General features: G+C 40.8%; 1 protein-coding gene across 2 annotated transcripts in view; it reads left to right on the forward strand.

Annotated features, from left to right (window-relative positions):
- Window positions 1-5937: 5937 nt before the first annotated feature.
- The window catches only part of RRP15 (ribosomal RNA processing 15 homolog), a 49599-nt gene continuing 36986 nt past the window's right edge, over window positions 5938-18550 (forward strand). The window contains exons 1-2 of one of the 2 annotated variants that reach the window (XM_025991313.2): window positions 5938-6156; window positions 17612-17883. In XM_025991313.2, the coding sequence (XP_025847098.2) occupies window positions 6006-6156; window positions 17612-17883 (423 nt within the window). In that variant the 5' untranslated portion in view covers window positions 5938-6005. The remainder of the gene's footprint in view (window positions 6157-17611; window positions 17884-18550) is intronic. The other variant, XM_025991314.2, reaches the window with a different exon arrangement.

Here is an 18550-nt window from a genome sequence, read left to right on the forward strand (position 1 = left end):
ACTTTGGGGATGGTTCCTTCCCTGTCGTGAGTACATTGTCACATGCATGGGTTGATTAGTAGTCACCTAGATCCTTGAGGGGGACTTTTTTCAGATCTCCTGAGTTTTCTCTTCTTTCTGTTACTCTGCCCTGCCAAAATCAATTGCCTTGAATCCTCTGACTCTAGCTACATCTTTTCAACTTGGAAAGTCTTCCAGGCTGAGTTTAAATTTTCCCTCCCTGTGCCATGGTCTGCGTACTTTCTAAATGCAATATGCTGGGATAATCATGGGGCTCACCTAGGTTGTTTCCTATCTCTCAATGATCATTACCTTCATTATCTGATGTCCAGTTCTTGAAAACAACTGCTTTACTTTGTCTATTGTTTGGTTGTTTCAAATAGGAGGATGAGTTTTATTCCTGTTACTCCATCTTGACCAGATGCAGAAAGCATATTGATTATTTTAGTAATCACTTTATAATGGATTTTCTGTCTCATTCACATTTTATTTACTTTTTAATTTTGGCTATTTTTTAAAAGATATATAGTTTTAATGTATCAGATCTATTGTTCTTATTTTCAGAACTCACTCTCGTAGATTTTAAATTTAGAGGGTTGTTCCTACAATCCCAGTAAATCAGATATTTTTCTTAATTTTTTACATTTTGTTTCACATTTAATTCTGGAATTTATTTTAGTGTAAGATATGAGCCTTTCATTTTTCTCCAAAAATTAATTTTACTGAAAGAAAAGTTGCATAATACCCCTTTTTTATTCTTGATACTTCCTGTATATTTTAAGTTTTTATATATTCTAGAATTTGTTTCATTTACACTCTTTAGAATTGTACATTTTGATTACTATAACCTTATAATATATCTAATATCTGAATAGCTTTGCCTCAAGGATCTTCTTTTTTAAAAAATATTATTCTCATTTACTTATTTTGAACCTTAGAATTATTTTATCTGGGGTACATGCATGGTTTAGTCGGTTAAGCATTTAACTCTTGGTTTTGGCTCAGGTCATCATCTCAGAATCCTGGAATTGAGTACTCCCATAGGGCTCCATGCTCAGCAGGGAGTCTGTTTGAGATTCTCTCCCTCTGCCCCTCTCCTGCTCTCTCTCTCAAATAAATAAATAAATAAATAAATAAATAAATAAATAAATAAATCTTTAAAAAAAGAATTATTTTATCAAGACATCACTCTCTGCCTCTCTTCTCCCAAAGTTAATTCCAATGGGATTTTGGTTGGCATAAATAAATAACTTCAGAATACTTGATCTCTCATTTAAGAGTATGGCATATCATTTCCACTTTTAGAAGTTTTCCTTTATATCTCTCATTAAAGTGACACATCAATTAAATATCTGTGATTTCTTTTCCTCTGAGACCAAAACAGAATTTAACAGAATTTAAGTGAAAATCTCTTCTTTGGGGGAATTTATCCTACCACTGCTCTTCTCATAACTCTCTATCCTGACCCCTCTTTCTTATGTCTTCCCAAATAGCAACCTTGATATTCATTAAGATATCTTCTTTTTCTTTACAGTCTCCCTTCATAGATATTTCCCTACATAGAGAACCCATGAACTATCATTTAACCAGAATCTCTTTCCAGAGCCCCTATCCAATGATTTCTGCATCCAGACCTTGCTAGACACTAGCGTCCCCTGCTCTGGATGTACTGTGCAATTACTCTTTCCTCTTATCTGTTCCATGTCCATTAGTTTAGAGCTCTTCAATGTACTCACAACACCCAAGCTGCAACAAACTACTCAGAAGAAACTATTTTTATTTGTTATCCTCGTATAAATATTGGTGTTTTAAAAGGGAATTCCTGTTTTAATTCCCCTGATTCTTCCTACAAATGAGTAACCCTCCATGGAACTTTCTAACAAGGCTATAGGTAGGCAGGGGCACTATGTGGGTGCTGATAATATTTTCATCACATCACTCATTCTAGTGTATCTGTTGGGTCCAATGAAGAGATGGACGCTACTTAGTAATTTGAATAGGAGAGTTTAATATAAAGAATGGTTAACTATAACAGAGCATTGCAGTAACAAGGGATTGGCTAGTTGGAAATCAAGAGAACTCTAAGGAATAGAGTAATTTCAGATAAAAGGAACAGAGAATACCCCCCAGAGCTGAAATAAAGCAGCAAGGAAGGAGTGCTTCACCAATCTCACATACATAACTGAGGTCCAGACCTTGCTGGAAAGGGTATAGCAGTGGCTCACTGGTGTTGAGCCAGCAAAACTTACTGGAAATCTACCCTCCAGACTTTTCTGGAAATTGATGGCTTTTAAAGTACCAGAGAGAATTGTTCATGGACAAGTGTCCTGCTAGAAGTGCTCTGCTATGAGACTACAGAAGGGGGTTGGCCAGAGAAAGCTGCTGGCCACTGGGTGCTACTGACCACTGTGCATTCCAGAAACCAGATGCTGAAGAAGCTACCTGTACTAGAGGAGTTTAGGGCTAGAGAAGCTACAGTAGGAGTCTGTAAGGAGACGCACACTAAAACCAGGGAGGCACCTCCTTTTTACAATGTCATTCTAGCGCCCTCTACTGACAAAGCTTAACAACCTGGTAGGCAAAAGAAACATATTTAAAGGATCCACCGGTTCTTTCACAGAGCAGCCAAAAAGGGTGAATATGGCACTGAGAGGTAATGGGCTGACAGCTATCATGGGTATGTTTATACAAATGCTCATACAGGGGTGTGGCACAGTCGGTTAAGCATTGGACTTTGATTTTGGCTCAGGTCATGATCTCAGGATAATACGGAGCCCCACACTGGGCTGAGATGGCTGTGGAATCTGCTTAAGATCTTCTCTCTCCCTCTCTGCCTGCCTGTCTCCGCCCTCTGTCTTAAAAAAAAAAAAAGTCATATAAATATCTAGATGACTTTGGTTATTTCCACCATAGCTGGACATCCTACTTAAAACTTTCAATTATCTTAGTTCATCATAAGGGTAGAGATTTCTTTTTCTTTTTTTCTAATTTATGAATTCCACTGCTTGCCAGAAATTTCTATTGTCTTTTCTCAGCAAGTATGCGTTAAGTGCTCCAGGGCAACAGTCTGAGTAGGCAATATAGCTCAGTGGTTAAATAGACCTTGGAACAGACTGCTAATGTTTTAACTTGAATCTGCCACTAACTGGCTGTGACCTTGAGCAAGTAATACATCATTTCTGTGCCTTAGCTACTTCATCTTTATAGCAGGAACAATACTACCTAACCTACCAGCTTATTGTGAAGATTAAATACGTTAATACAGTAATCTCCCACTTAATAGTATTAATTCCTTACTGAAAACCAGATTCCTATAGGAAAATCTGGAGCCTGTTTTACGTTATTTTATTTTTTTTTTATTTTTACTTTTTTAAAAAATATTTTTTTTATTTATTTATGACAGACACAGAGAGACAGAGGCAGAGACACAGGCAGAGGGAGAGGAAGAAGCAGGCTCCATGCAGGGAGCCTGACATGGGACTCAATCCCAGGACACCAGGATCACGCCCTGGGCTGAAGGTGGCGTTAAACCACTGGGCCACCGGGGCTGCCCTTAGGTTACTTTAAAAAAGAAAAATCTGAATGAATAATAACCAACAATTTATCCCTCCGGCAATTTCTTAAGTTGTGGTTAAACATAGTAAATCTGTAAATCTCTACTTATAAATAAACCATAATATTTTTTTAGGGGTGGGAGCATGGGGGAGGGGCAGAAGGAGAGAGAATCCCAAGCAGGCTCCATGTCCAGCTCAGAGCCAGAGGCGGGGCTGGATCTCATCACCTTGGGGTTATGATCTGAGCCAAACTCAAGAGTCCAGTGCTTAACCAACTGCACCCCCCAGGTGCTCCACAATAAATCATCATTCTAAGATGTAAAATGCTCAGAAGGCCCCTTATCTTCAATAATATTAACAAATGCTACTTCCTATGCCAGACAGCCTCCTTTCCACCGTCATCATTTTTCTTTCTTATGTTTGCTTCCTTCTCTAAAATTTTCTCCAATGCTTCCCAAATATATTACTTTAGGCCAAACTAAAGGTTAAATATGAAAGCCAACAGGGCACAGGTTCAACACTAAATGGCAGCGGAAGATGGACACTGAGCAGAATTGTCAGAATTTTTGGGCCCCAGCAATGTTTGAAGGGACATCCCCAGACATACTTCTGGTGTTGACAATAATTGCACTTTTCAGAAGATTTAGGCTGGGATTTGATCTTTACCAACTGTATTTGGAATGTAACATTTTTTTTTTTGCACTGTTAAAAACAAAACGGTTGTTTTATTTTTAAATGTATTGAGTTTGGCATATGTAAATACAATCCCCCCGCCCCCAAACAGCAGCTGGAATGTGTGGGATTGAGAAACCCGTGCTCCTTTGCAGATGTTAGGTATTGAAAACCAAGAAGCGTTCTATTCTTGGAAAACACCAAGCACAGGGAAAGCCTTTAGAATCCGTCCGGCCAACACAACACAATGTAAAGGTTTGCTGCATCATTAGTCTGACTTACTTACATTGTCAATGGTTGTACTGTCGTTCATTAAGTCACTTCTTCCAAAAATATTTTTTGATCTCCTACTCTGGCCCAGTTTTGGCAACCTTAGGGCAGAATGGTGAGTGAAATATGGTCCCTATTTTCAAGGAGTCAACAATTTAGGAGGAAAGTGGTTAGAGCAGATTGCAGTAGCCACCTGGAGAGGGTGCCAGGCAGAGGCTGGACTCAGTGGGGGGCTACCTGGAGGGAGCCAGGGGCACCTGCCAGAAGCTGCCTCAGGGGGGAGCTACCTGGAGGGAGGCAGGGGCACCTGCCTGAAGCTGCCTCAGCAGAGAGCTACCTGGAGGGAGGCAAGGGCACCTGCCTGAAGTTGCCTCAGCGGGGAGCTACCTGGAGGGAAGCAGGGGCACCTGCCTGAAGTTGCCTCATGGGGGGAGCTACCTGGAGGGAGGCAGGTGCACCTGCCTGAAGCTGCCTCAGCGGGGAGCTACCTGGAGGGAGGCAGGGGCACCTGCCAGAAGCTGCCTGGGGGGGGGGGGAGCTACCTGGAGGGAGGAGGGGCACCTGCCTGAAGCTGGCCTCAGTGCAGAGCTACCTGGAGGGAGGCCGGGGCACCTGCCAGAAGCTGTCTCATGGGGGAGCTACCTGGAGGGAGGAGGGGCACCTGCCTGTGGCTGCCTCAGCGGGGAGCTACCTGGAGGGAGGCAGGTGCACCTGTGAGCCTGGCCTCAGCGGGGAGCTACCTGGAGGGAGGAGGGGCACCTGCCTGAAGTTGCCTCAAGGGGGAGCTACCTGGAGGGAGGCAGGTGCACCTGCCTGAAGCTGCCTCTGCGGGGCGCTACCTGGAGGGAGGCCGGGGCACCTGCCTGAAGCTGCCTCTGCGGGGCGCTACCTGGAGGGAGGCCGGGGCACCTGCCTGAAGCTGCCTCTGCGGGGCGCTACCTGGAGGCAGGAGTCGGCACAGCAGGTCGGCCGGGGCCAGGGCAGGGTCCACCGCGAACCCAGGGGGACCCTATTCGTTTTGCGGTCGGAGCCGCGGAAAGCGTTCGTCCGGGGGGGCTGGGACTCCGGGCTGAGGACGGCCGCGGTGTCGCGGTGTCGCGGTGTCGCGGTGTCGCGGTGTCGCGGTGTGGGTCCGCCGCTGCCGCTGCCGCTGCCGCTGCCGCTGCTCGCGGGCGGGGGGCACCTTCTCCATCCTCGTCCCGGACGCCGCCCGCGGGGCCCCGGGAGCGACACCCCGAAGCAGCACCGTCCGCTAGGGCGGCACAGAGGCGCAGAGGCGCGCGGCGGCCGCGGGAGCTCACCCCGCCAAGCCCTTCCCCGCTGGAGCGGCGGCAGGTGCAGGCTCACGCCCTTCCGTCCTCCCGCCGATCCCCGTCGCGGGCTCCAGCCCCGGAAGTCCGGGCTGGAAGGCCCCGCCCCGGAACCTCCTGTGGCCGGAACCAAACGCCGAAGCTCCTTCGGTTGCCACCGGTCGCGGCTCCGACGGGTCGCTTCCGGTGGTGGGGAAACATGGCGGCGGCCGCTCGGGACTCACGTGTGGGTGCGGGGAAAAAGCTGAAAAATTCCCTAAAGAAGAAGCAGAGGAAGAAGATGCAAATGGTAGCCAGGGCAGTAGCTTCGGAGGTGGAAGACGAGGGCAAAGACGCTGCCTACGGTGGAGGTAACGCAGTAAGGTTGAGCTTTGGCCGCCGTGAAGAATGGCCGGGTTGAGTTCCCCCCGGGAAGCGGGGGACGCGGTGGGGTCTCGGGTGGCCTCGAAGGGGCGACCTTGGCCCCGTGAGGGAGCTGGGAGGTGCTGTTAAGGGAACGGGTGCTCTTGGATTTCTAGTTCTTTAGTAGACATTTTGGCCCTCGTTGTTAATGATTTTTTTAAAAAAAGGATGAAACTGGTGGTGCTGACAGCCTCAAAAAGGAGGTTGCAGTGATAGAAGACGAAAGGGGGGCGGGTATTTGAAGTTACAGGGTGGAATAGGTTTTTAGGGAACGGCGAGTAGAAGGCCCAAAGAGCGGGGAGAGGATGGGTGGTATCTTGTGTGGTCGGCGCGTGGCTCTGGCAGTCGGAGACCCGGAAAGAAGAGGACGTGCGGGGAGTAGAATGAATATGAAGAACCCGTCGATGTCTCAGAAGCGGCTGTTGAAAGGAAGGAAAGCTATTTTGAGGCCTTGAGCCATGATGCGACCATGCTGCTCCCGGTACCCATCATTCTTGGCATTAGATTCCTAGGTTTCAAGGAATTGCAGACGACCCCTCGGCCTCTGCTGGGCAGTTGCTGCTCCGTAGCACTAGCCAGAGCTTTTTAACGGCCAGAGCTGTTCCTGCATGAGGCACCGCAGGTCCTGCGAGTTCCCTCCTTAAGATGGTGCAGTGGCCTCCCATCTCAAAGGAACGTACAGAGTCCTTAGGCTGCATGAGGTAGCCTAGGTCGGTTTTTTTTTTTTTTTTTTCTCTCTCTCATGGTTTTCTGCTCTGCCCCCTTACCAGCTGCTAACTGTGATCTAGCCACATCGATGTCTTTGGGGTCTGACTCATCAAAACAGGCTCTCGTGCCAGTTTCAGCACTTAACTGGCTTTACTGCCTAGAGTTTTTTGTTTTTTGTTTTTTTTTTTTTAAGGATTTTATTTGTTTATTCATGAGAGACGGAGAGAGAGGCAGAGACACAGGCAGAGGGAGAAGCAGGGAGCCCAACGTGGGACTGGATCCCAGGACCCCAGGATCACGCCCTGGCCTGAAGGCAGGTGCTCAACCGCTGGGGTTGCTCCCCTAGAGTATTTTTCAAATGCTTGCATGGCTTTCCCTCCCTGACTTCCTTCAGTCTCAGATTCAGTGCTTTATCTGCAAGACTGGACCCTGATCACCCTATCGAATGTACCACCACTGCCTCTCTTCTTGCCTCTCTACCTTCCCTTTTTGACTTAGCCTGCTTCATTTCTCTCAGTGTTTTCCAAATCATCTGGCATGACCTAATTGCTGTGTGTTTCTCCCAGCGGGGATGTTAAATTCTCTAAGAGTAGAAATTGCTGTATCCCAGTATCTAAAACAGCGCCTACTGCATAGTGGATTTTAAGCAGAAATTTTAAGTAAATGAGTGGATAAACCTGGACTTCCAGAACCAAGAAGAAAAACTGTCATGTGCTCCTGCGGTTCCTAGGTAATTACAGTCCTCATCCCCTTCCTGGGGAGTTAAAGAAAACGGTCAATTTGTTGAGCAGGAGTTAGAACTTCTGATTCTGATATTTCTTGAACTCAATAGGCTAGTTAAGTGGGGTTGTCAGAGAAACAGTCCTACATTTGAAGCAAAATACCAGTACTGCTTACAAATTAGGTGGAAATTAGATTTCTCTCTCTTCAAGTACCAAATAACTCCAAATTAGAGCTGTTCTGACTTTTCAGTGCATTGTCAATGCTGATTAGGTTCTAAGGTTCTCTTGCTATGATAGATCAGTTTCACTGTGGATTAAAGGTTCTGAATAATGTGGAAACCTAATTATCCAATTTAGTTGGATAATTTACCCTGTGTTGAGGAACAAAGGATGAATAAATTTCTGCCCTAGAATTACAGTCTTAGGGAAGATAGATATTAAATACAGGACTGTAAAGGTAGTTATTACAGTCATGGTCCAATTAAAATGGTAAGAATGGAAACAGAAATCCATATCCTGTAGAACCCAGCTTAGGCATTGTTTTCTTCTGTCTTACACATATTACTCATAGTATGCTATGTTTTTATTTTACTTTGACATAGCTTCTCCTGTAGATTCCCCAAATGCTGGAACTATGTCTTATTTGTTTTTCATAGGGCCTTCCTTGCACATTTTAGTATTAAGCAAATTTTCTTGTTGAATAAATGAATAAGGTGGCATTTCATCTAGGCCTTAGAAGGGTGAATAATTTTCTAAGTCTGGTGGTGGAGATAACAGTTTTCTAAGTCATCCAGAGAAAAGCACATACTGTGACATACGCAGTCTTTTAAAAATGCATGGGCTATTTAAGACATAATGAATTGTCTGCTGTGGCTCTAGCTTTTAAAGAAGTTATGGAGGTGAAACTGGGAACAGAGGCTAAAGCCAGATTGTAAAGAATCTTGTGGGCCATATGAAGGAGATTGGCCTCTCCATTTGTAGGCAGTAGGGAGCTGTTGAGAACTTTTAAGGAAGAGAAAGACACGTGTTTATAAATACCACTGCTGGCTGAATAGTGACTGACATCGAATATCAGAACCATTGGTGGGCAGTTGCAAAACTGTTAGAGCTGGCACTAGTACAGGACTGTGAAGAAACAGAAGCTCTCCACTTGAAGTGTTTCTCAGAAGGAAAACATTTAGTTTTCAAATAACCAACTTACAGAAAAACTGGTAGTACCATAAATTTTAGGACTCTACTGTTAGAGGAATTAGATAATAATAGCTATATTTTTAAGCTTTTCTTTTTACTGTGTACTGTTTTAAGCTCCTCATATGTGTTTCATGTCAGTTAATTCTGATAGCAACCTGTGAGATAGATACTATTATTTTCATCTTACTTACAGGAAGCTAAGGTCCAAAGAGGTCATAATTTGCTCACCCCAGTACATAAGGTGAGCAGCAAGTTGATACATGACACCATTATTGAAGTTTGGCTGTAATGCTATGCTCTTGACCACCCCCTTTTTCTGTTCACTTTCTTTTCTGTATCCTTTAGGTTTGACTTTGTTTCCTCCATCCACATTTTCCTTCAAGATTTAAGCTGTACCTCTGCAATAGAGGTAAATTATGAAAGGCCTTTTATTTAATAAATTCAATAATGTGGGTCCACTGGTTATAAGATGAGACATCTTCCTTTTGTTTAATCCAGAATTTGTTGTTTAATATAAGAATACTGTTTTCCTCTCATGAAATCAGTTATTTCTGGAAAGGTGATCAATGGAAACCATTTTTGTAGTTCAGAATTTGTGTATGTGTGGCCTTGGTAGTACTAATAAGTTTTCAGAAAATTTCAGATAATGGATGCCGAGAAACTGTAAAGGCAGAAGATTAAATCTGGTTCAGACACATCAATGAATCAGTGTGCAAATTATAGGCTTATTAGTAAGTGAAGTGTACTAGCTCATTTTATCAGGAAATTAAATCAGACAGAGGCTTCTTTTTGAATTTTAATTGGATCCTAAATTGATAGGGATGTGCCTTATCATATGAACCATTTGAAAGCAAATTCTTTTCTCAAAATACTACCTAAATTTCCTAGAAAACACACAGGTTTAACCCATGCATTTTTTGAACTTTTCCTCTTGGCTTTATTTTGACACATTATATAAGAAAGGTAAAAAATTATGCTTTTACAAGTGTAAAACATTGAAGTATTATTTGTCAAATTTTGCAGAAATTTCCTAGTTCAGTAAGAAAGACTTTGTCAGCTTTGGTAACAGTTGTATTCAGAATTTGGCGTAGAACCTGATACATGGTATAGTATTCAATATCGATTTGGTCATTTAATCAATTGGAGATTTCTCTTAACTGTGATTTTTGCACTTTTCCCATGTACTAGGTATTGTTGAGGGTAAAATTAACAGAACTTGTATATAATGTAAACTTAATGATAGTAAAATGGTTCAGACTGAATGTTAACAAATTTTAATACTCTTCAACTGGGTTTGAAATTTGGTCATAGTAATATCACCGATGATCAGGAATCAGATACGTGGAAGGTAAAATGCTACAGCTAGCATTTCAGTAACAGATAAATTATAAAGGAGATGATAACATTTCTATCTGAGCTAACCTTGAACTGCTCAGATTTATTGAACTGATACCTTGTTGCATGTTTTGATACAATGTGTAGTTGGTTCTTAAGTTTGTATTCTTAAAACACAGGCACACATAGCCTACCTAGTCAGTAAATCAGCTCAGGTGAGGAAGTAAGAACAGTGGTTGGTATCAAGTATTATAAAGGAGTGGTTGATAACTCTACTTCTGAGTTATCCTTGAACTACTCAGATTTATTGAATTGATGCAGTGTTGAAGGTTTAGACATAATGTTAACTGTTTCTTAAGCTTGTAGTCTTAAAAAAAAAAAAAAGTTTCTGTAGTCAATAAATCAACCCAGGTGATAAAAGCCTTGGTCATTATCCAGTGCCATGATATGATCAACCTCTCCCTCATAACACATGCCCATATGACTATAAACTGGTAGAGAAGGAATGGTAATTTCATGTTTCTGAATCGTTCTGTTCACATACATGAAAAATGGCCATATGCTTCTAACACAAGACTTGATAACGATCCAGTTTAGAAGGTTCTAGGAACTATCGCTTCATTTTTGATAAACTACAAAGCTGTATTTTAGATATAAAACCCAGCAGATAAATGTGCTTTTCATCAAACTGTAGCTTATAGTCTCCTTCATCATTTAAGTTACTTAAAAAGGAACATGTCTAAGAAATGAAATATATCATAGTCCTACTTGAGTGGTTTAGCAATTTATAGGACAGACTCTGGAAACAGACTACTTCCAGGCTCTATGGTTTGGCTTGCCTAGATAGCACATGTAACCATATCTTTTAATTTGTCTCGTAGTGGCACTTTAATTTTAATTTTGGTTGTTTTATGGAAAGCTGGGTTGACTTCATTTTTTTCAAAGGTACATGTTTTAAAACTTTTTCTAAACATCAATTTTGAATATTCTAAGTTTATTTTTTTAAAGATGTATTTATTTGTTTTAGAGAGAGCATGAGTAGGAAGGGCAGAGGGAGAGGGAGAGAGAATCTCAAGCCGACTGTGCTGAGCATGGAGTCTGACATGGGGCTCCATCTCACAACCCTGAGATCATGACCTCAGCTAAAACCAAGAGTTGGACATTCACCCTGGCACCCCAGAATATTCTAAATTTAGTAGTAATGGGCAGGAAAGATGATGTGGCTTGAGCAGAACAAATAATTTGCAATTGGAGTGGGGCAAAGTAGTTTCAAAGCTCTTAATAACTAGGGCAATGGGCAGTCTTAGGCAAAAGTAGAATGGGGGTGAGGAATGGGCTCTTCTGGTTCACTGAGTCTTACATAGAAATGTCTTTTTAATTCAGGTTTTCTTAAACTATTTAGTGAATATTTTCTGCATCAACTCAGTGCATGTTAGACTGAGTTGAATCTTTTTTTTTTGTTAAAGATACCACCAATGAGTTTTATTTTATTATTATTTTTTAAGATTTTTTTTTTATTTATTCATGAGAGACACCCAGAGAGAGAAGAAGAGACACAGGCAGAGGGAAAAGCAGGCTCCATGCAGGGAGCCCGACATGGGACTGGATTCTGAGTCTCCAGGATCACGCCCCGGGCCAAAGTCGGCACTAAAATGTTGAGCCACCCGGGCTGCCCAAAAGATGTTTTAAATAGTAGCTTGCTATAAATACATGTTAGCTATTGTCAGTATTTTAGAGTACTTTGAAAAGTTGTGGGACACGGGGTGCCTTGCTGGCTCAGTAGGTAGAGCATGTGACTCCTGATCTTGGGGTAGTGAGTTCAACCCCCACATTGGGTGTAGAGTTTACTTAAAAAAATTGTGGGATAGTAATATTGATTAGTTCCAAAATAAATTCGAAGTTAGCCTGCCTGCAGGCTATAATTCAGACTGTCAGTAGAATTACAGTGGAAGTGAAACTCATTTTACCCCCTCTGTTTTTGGCACCCTTTGGTAGTCTTTTGTGATTTCCCATCCCTGGGAGATCTGTCTTCCAGGTTCTCAGCATCCTTGTCTGTCCATTGGTTACCCTCAGCCATTTATTTCATGCCTGCTAGGTATTATGTCTGCGTTAAGTGCTTTTCATGTGTTACCTGATTTAATCCTCACAACAACCCAGCAAGGTAGATTCTATTTTCATGCCTATTTTGCTGCAAAGACAGAGACAAAGAGTTAGGTAACTCACTCAAGCTAATAATGTTGGAAAGTAATGGAACCAGGACATAGTGCCACCTTGTCTAATTTTATAATCTGATCTCTTCACCCTTGTGCTATGACTTGCTAGTCCTCTAAAGCTTCCCATTCAGCACATCACATGTCCTGCAAATTCCAGCTACCTCTAAGAGGTATTCCTTCTTTATTCATTTCTCTTCCATAACCACGTTAAAATTCTAATTGTGTGTGTCATGTGATCAGCACTTAAATGTTTACTATGGGCTAGGCAGTCTTTTAAGAACTTAAATATATATTAACTCATTTAATTATCACAAAACCACAATGAAGTTGATACTATTTTATTGCCATTTTTACAGATGGGAATTTTGTATCTGAGTTGAGACTGAATTCAGGCAGCCTTGATGTCTGTGTTCATCCTAGTACTAGCTGATCTCTACTAAGTTTTTATGAGGCATTCCGTTTGATTTAGGGTAAGTCTAAAGGTGTGAAGTAACTTAAATGTTAAACAATAACCTTAATGCTCCCAGATGGTATTTGTATTTTAAAAGAACACCCTTCTTAATCTAATAGAGAAACTTTTTAAACATAAGGGCCAACGGTAAGCATCAAGAGAAAAAAAAACACTAGCAGTTTGGCCTGTTACTGTAAACACACACCTTTCGTGTGGTGATTTTAAACCGCTTGGTTTTAATTTGGGGGCTAATGTGCATATTTGATTTCTCAGATCATAAATCAGACTAACTTTTTTATAAACAAGCCAGCTTTTTATACTCAGTTCTTACTATCCAGTTTCCAGATCTGGTTTCAAACAGTCTGAACTTCTTGTCATTTCATAAGCATCTCACCTTCTTTAACATTCCCATGCCTTTGGACATACTGGTTTATTCTGCTTGGAATGCCCATAATAAGGATCATAATAATTTTAATTTTTATACAAGGCATTGACTCAGATCTAGGAAGTTTTTGGTTCTAGATTTGGTGATCATGCCCCCTGCCTCTTTTAGTTCACTTGGGTTGTGGAATCTTACTTCTTTGACCTCCTCCCTTCTTTTGTTAATTCAACCCTTGCTTTACCTAAGAAAAAACTTTAACACCATTTTTGTAAAAGATACTCCCAGTCACCATTTCTTTATTGCCATTTTTTTTTCTCTTTTTCCAGAAGAGCACTTACAAATTTTATATATTGTAAAACCAAATTTTCTGGTTGGTTAACTGATATACCCTGCTAAACATATGACTTCTTCAAGGAGAGAAACCTAGACTTAAATTTTTCGTTTTCCCCTTCACCATTTCCCCCTTACCATCAATAAAGTTTTCTTAAAACTTTATCCCACATTCTAGCCAACATTAACCATATCTGGGATCTGAGACAGGTGGTAAATTTGAAAGGGAGCTGGAAGTTTGGGGAAAAGGCAGTAGGAGATGAGAAATGCTTACGTCTACCTCAGAACCTTGGAAGTCTAACCTTGCCCTGCCAATATGATAGCTGATAGCCACTAGCCATGTATGACTTTTTTTTTTTTTTTTTTAAGTAGGCTCTACACTCAGCATGGAACCCAACGTGGGGCTTGAACTCAGGACCCAAGAATCAGACATTTAACTAACTGAGTCATCCACCTGTCCCTACATGTAGCTTTTTAAATTTAAAGTAATTGGGATCCCTGGGTGGTGCAGCGGTTTGGCGCCTGCCTTTGGCCCAGGGCGCGATCCTGGAGACCCGGGATCGAGTCCCACATCAGGCTCCCGGTGCATGGAGCCTGCTTCTCCCTCCGCCTGTGTCTCTGCCTCTCTCTCTCTCTCTGTGACTATCAAAAATAAATAAATAAATAAATAAATAAAGTAAAAAAAAAATAAAAAAAAATAAAGTAATTAAAATGAAAAATTTGGTTCCTCAGTTGTACTAGCTGCATTTGAAGCACTCATAAGGCTCTGATGCCCACTGGCTAGTGGTCAGCTTTGATAATAGAACATTCCGTGAATGCGGAAAGTTATATTGGAACCTTTAGTTAATGCTTCCAGTAAGCGTTCTTTTTAGCCCTCCCTTAATTTCCAGATTCTAAAAATAGAATGCAAACTTACAGTTAATATTTAAGATAATACAAAAGATTTCAAAGGAATTTTTTACTTATCTGGTGCCCTGAATAGGTGCACTTAACTTCCGTTGTTAAAGATCAATTAGAAAATTAAAAACAAGACAAAACTCATCGTCATAAATTACAGTAAGACTTTAAGAACCAGTTTTGCTTTCTGATATGTTTCATCTTTGGTACCCTAGACGTAAATCCTGGCTTTTGGTATGCTAGAGGACCTCATTATGTTGGTATTTTTTATTTATATAAAATGTGATCATTTCTATTTGCATTGAATGCCAGGCACCTCTGAGCTAGAACATCTTAAATCAAATCAAATCAAACAAAAATTATGAATTTAGTGAATTCTTTTCAAATTTTTTAAATTGGTTTATACAGGTTGTATGAAATGGTGTTGTAAGACTTTTCATGGATTTATTGTGTGCTTATAATATGCATATTGTGGTAGTCAGTCTGGGTAAGAAACACCAAGGAAAAGAGACAGAGTTTGGAAGCCGATATTGAGGTAGCTCTTAACAGTCCTCAGATCTCCTGGCTGCCTCTGCAATGCAACTGAGAAGCTGAAATTGTCGCCATTTGTGTGTGAGTGCATCAGGACAAAACACTAGATGTCAGTATTGTAGTTTTGACATTTTATCCGGGGCTGGTAAAGCCTTCTGTTTTTAATCACCCTGGTATTCTTCATTCACACAAACATTTAAGCCATTATGCCTCTTTACATTTTTAGATAAATTCTTACTAGAAGAAGCACTTGTCAGTTTATTTTGTTATAAATACCTGCACAATGCTAGTGACTCTGAGGAATAAAACACGTATAATATTAACATATTTATTTTTCAAGTAATTACATTCTCCAAACTTTGTTTCTTAGTGTACTTTCCAGGAAACACTGATCAAAGGGATGCTTCTGAGAGAAAAATTGTGTGACTCTGAAATCTGGTACATAGTAGACACTCAGATTCATTGAATTGAATGGTAGTACTAACAGCTTTTGTTTGGCAAAAATCTAGATACTTTCAGAAATACTTTATGAGGGATGCCCGGGTGGCTCAGTGGTTGAGCGTCTGCCTTTGGCTCAGGGTGTGATCCTGAGATCTGGGATCGAGTCCCACATCAGGCTCCCTGCGTGGAGCCTGCTTCTCTCTCTGCCTGTGTGTGTGTGTGTGTGTGTGTGTGTGTGTGTCTCATGAATAAATAAAATCTTAAAAAAATAATAAAAATATTTCATGAATAATAAAGTTCTTTAAGTCACCTTAATTTACATGTCAAAGCCTAGAATCACATGTCCTCTGGTTTCTCAAATTTACCCAGCACGCAGGATACAGAGAAGCCTTCAGATTAAGTATATGGCAAATGATTTTCTGTTTAAAACTTTTTTCCTTCTTATTAAGAAATGTGCAGCACATTAGGGCAGTGGAATTATTAGCAATTTCTTTTATTATTTACTTTTTGATAACACACTCTCATGCTTTAAAGATACTTTATTTGTACTTGCCTGAGGTTCATTTTTTAATATCTATAAAATATTTTGTTTTATATTTTTTATTTTCTCATAAATTTTTATCTGAAATGTATTAAATATTTAGTTTTACATCTTTTTCATTTCATAAATTCCCAACACTTAAATAAAGGTATTGTGCAAAAGTAATAGCAAAATTCCAGTTGTTATCATAATGATGGGCTAAGTTGGCTCTTTCTGGCAATTAATTCTTAATTCATGGCTTACAGTTGAAAGATTAGAGAGGACCATTCAGACACTAACAGCCGACTCTACAGTCAGCTTCTGTCATTTTGGTCATGGCAATAAACTGAATTAAGAGGCAGAAGGCTGAAATGTTAAAAGCAGAATATGCACATTTCATTGGAATTAAGGAAGAAAGGGGACCTTAGAGCTGAGGAGCAGGTGCATGATTCTGAAGTAACAACAACAACAACAAAAGCAGACTTCTCAGATGTAAAAACAGGTTCTGGTTATGATGCTTAGTTTTGGTATGGGCCGATGGACCCATCACATACTCCCAGAAATGCAGTGCTTTGTTAGCTCCTCTTCTGCTTTATTAAGAAACGTTCCAAGTTCCTAAGCTATTGGATGATTTTCTTCTTTGAGGTAATTCCTAATAAGTTCCATAGTCTTCTGAAGAACAAAACAGAAGCTGTCCAGAAGGCTCTGGGTCATATAGGTGTACGCAGACTGTGCTGGCTGCTTGTCTCTTGTTGGTCAAGTACAGTGAACTTCATAAGTTGAGAAAGGCTACAAAACTTAAGCAACAAAATCTCAATGAGTTGATTTTCAAGCAAGGCCATGGACTTAGACTCTTATTTCTAACAAGCTGCTGACCCCAGCTATTTGAACCTTATAAGATGAACTAGCTGGCAAATAACCTGTATGTGCTTTTTTTTTTTTTTTTTCAGATGTTTTGCAGGATAAAATTCCAACAGTGTGCTTTTGTATCTGCAAGACCTTGATATTGTCATTGAGTCACACAGCAGTGCAGTTGAATCTTCAGTATCTTGGGCAAATACTGCTTTATTAGATTGTTTTTTCAGAAATGTTAAACACCTAATTTTATAATTTTTTTTTTTAAGCAAATTTTATAAAAGGAGGCTGGTTTTGTTTGTTTGTTTTTAGATCTTTCTACACATAAATTCAAAATTTTAAATATCTGGATCAAATCTCCAGAGAAGTTATTCTGACTTCTCTGTACCATGGAAACAGTGTACCGTTTCCTTGATGCATTAAATTTTTTTGTTAATCATTTAAAATTAATTTTCATTAGTCATTTTAAGTAGTTTAATGACACAAATAAGGCCCATGGACCTGACCACACCCTACACTATTCCACGTTGCTATCTGCAGCTCCCTTGACAGTAGGTGGTGATGTGGGCTGTTAGATTTGTTTCTGCTGCCAGGGTCTTGGGTCCTGAAGCCCAGCATGGTTGAGCCAGGTCTTTGGGGGCTGATGGCAGGATGAAGGGCCCTTTTGCTCTCTGCTATTACTGCAGCCGTGGGACTCGCAAAATTCCCTCTTGTGGAAATGGAGATAGATGGAGAACTGTTAGCTTTATGAAGGGTCCTGGGGTTTCTGGCATACCTTTGACAGCCTCTTCCTCCAGTGTTAAAGTTTAATTGGTTTCTACTCTTAGGTTCTGCAAGAAGCTGTGGATTGGAAAAGGATTACTTTTCTTCAGATGAAGCAGTGGAAGCTGACAATGAAGATGAAGTTGAACCCTATGGCAATGGAAATGAAAATGCCGCAGAAGCTAGTGTTGGAACTGACATGGGCTGGGCAGATGCCATGGCTAAAATTCTTAACAGAAAAACTCCTAAAAGTAAACCCAGTATTCTGGTAAAAAACCGAGAGCTGGAAAAGGAAAAAGAAAAGTTAAAGCAAGAGAGACTGGAGAAGAGGAAACAGGTGTGTCTTACCAGCGTCTTGTGGATTAGATTGTTTGCCTCGTCTAGTTACTGCCTGTACCAAATTGTTCCTGGTTGTGTTTGTCTAATTAACATTCCAGGTTTTAATCTGCTTTTTATGTAAGGGATGAATAACCAAGGTTTTGTTCAGAAACCTAGCCTAAATTACTCCATTGAGCATGTTTGCTTTTTTTTTGAAAAAGATTTTATTTATTTATTCATGAGACGCAGAGAGAGACAGAGGCAGAGACACAGAGAAGCAGGCTCCACGCAGGGAGCCTGACGTGGGACTCCATCCCAGGATTCCAGGATCACGCCCTGAGCCGAAGGCAGATGTGCTTAACCGCTGAGCCACCGGGGCTCCCAGCATGTTTGCTTTTTAATCACCTACGTAAACAAATAGAAATTAAACTCCAGAGAAATTTATCCTTTTAAAATCAAGAAAATTATACATTTGGCAGTGGCTCTTGGATCTAAATATTTCATTCAGTTTAGCTTCCATATGCTGACATTATTAGATTCTGAACCAATAGAATGTTATTTACTTTTTACTAAAAACCTACTTTGTAGTATAAATCTGTGAAGATGTCATTGTTAGGGATTGATTACAGTTCTGAAAATGGACTATTTTACTGCTATATAAACTCGAATTCATTATGACTTTTGTT

This window comes from Vulpes vulpes, chromosome 5 (assembly GCF_048418805.1).
Source record: "Vulpes vulpes isolate BD-2025 chromosome 5, VulVul3, whole genome shotgun sequence".
Taxonomy (NCBI): domain Eukaryota; kingdom Metazoa; phylum Chordata; class Mammalia; order Carnivora; family Canidae; genus Vulpes; species Vulpes vulpes.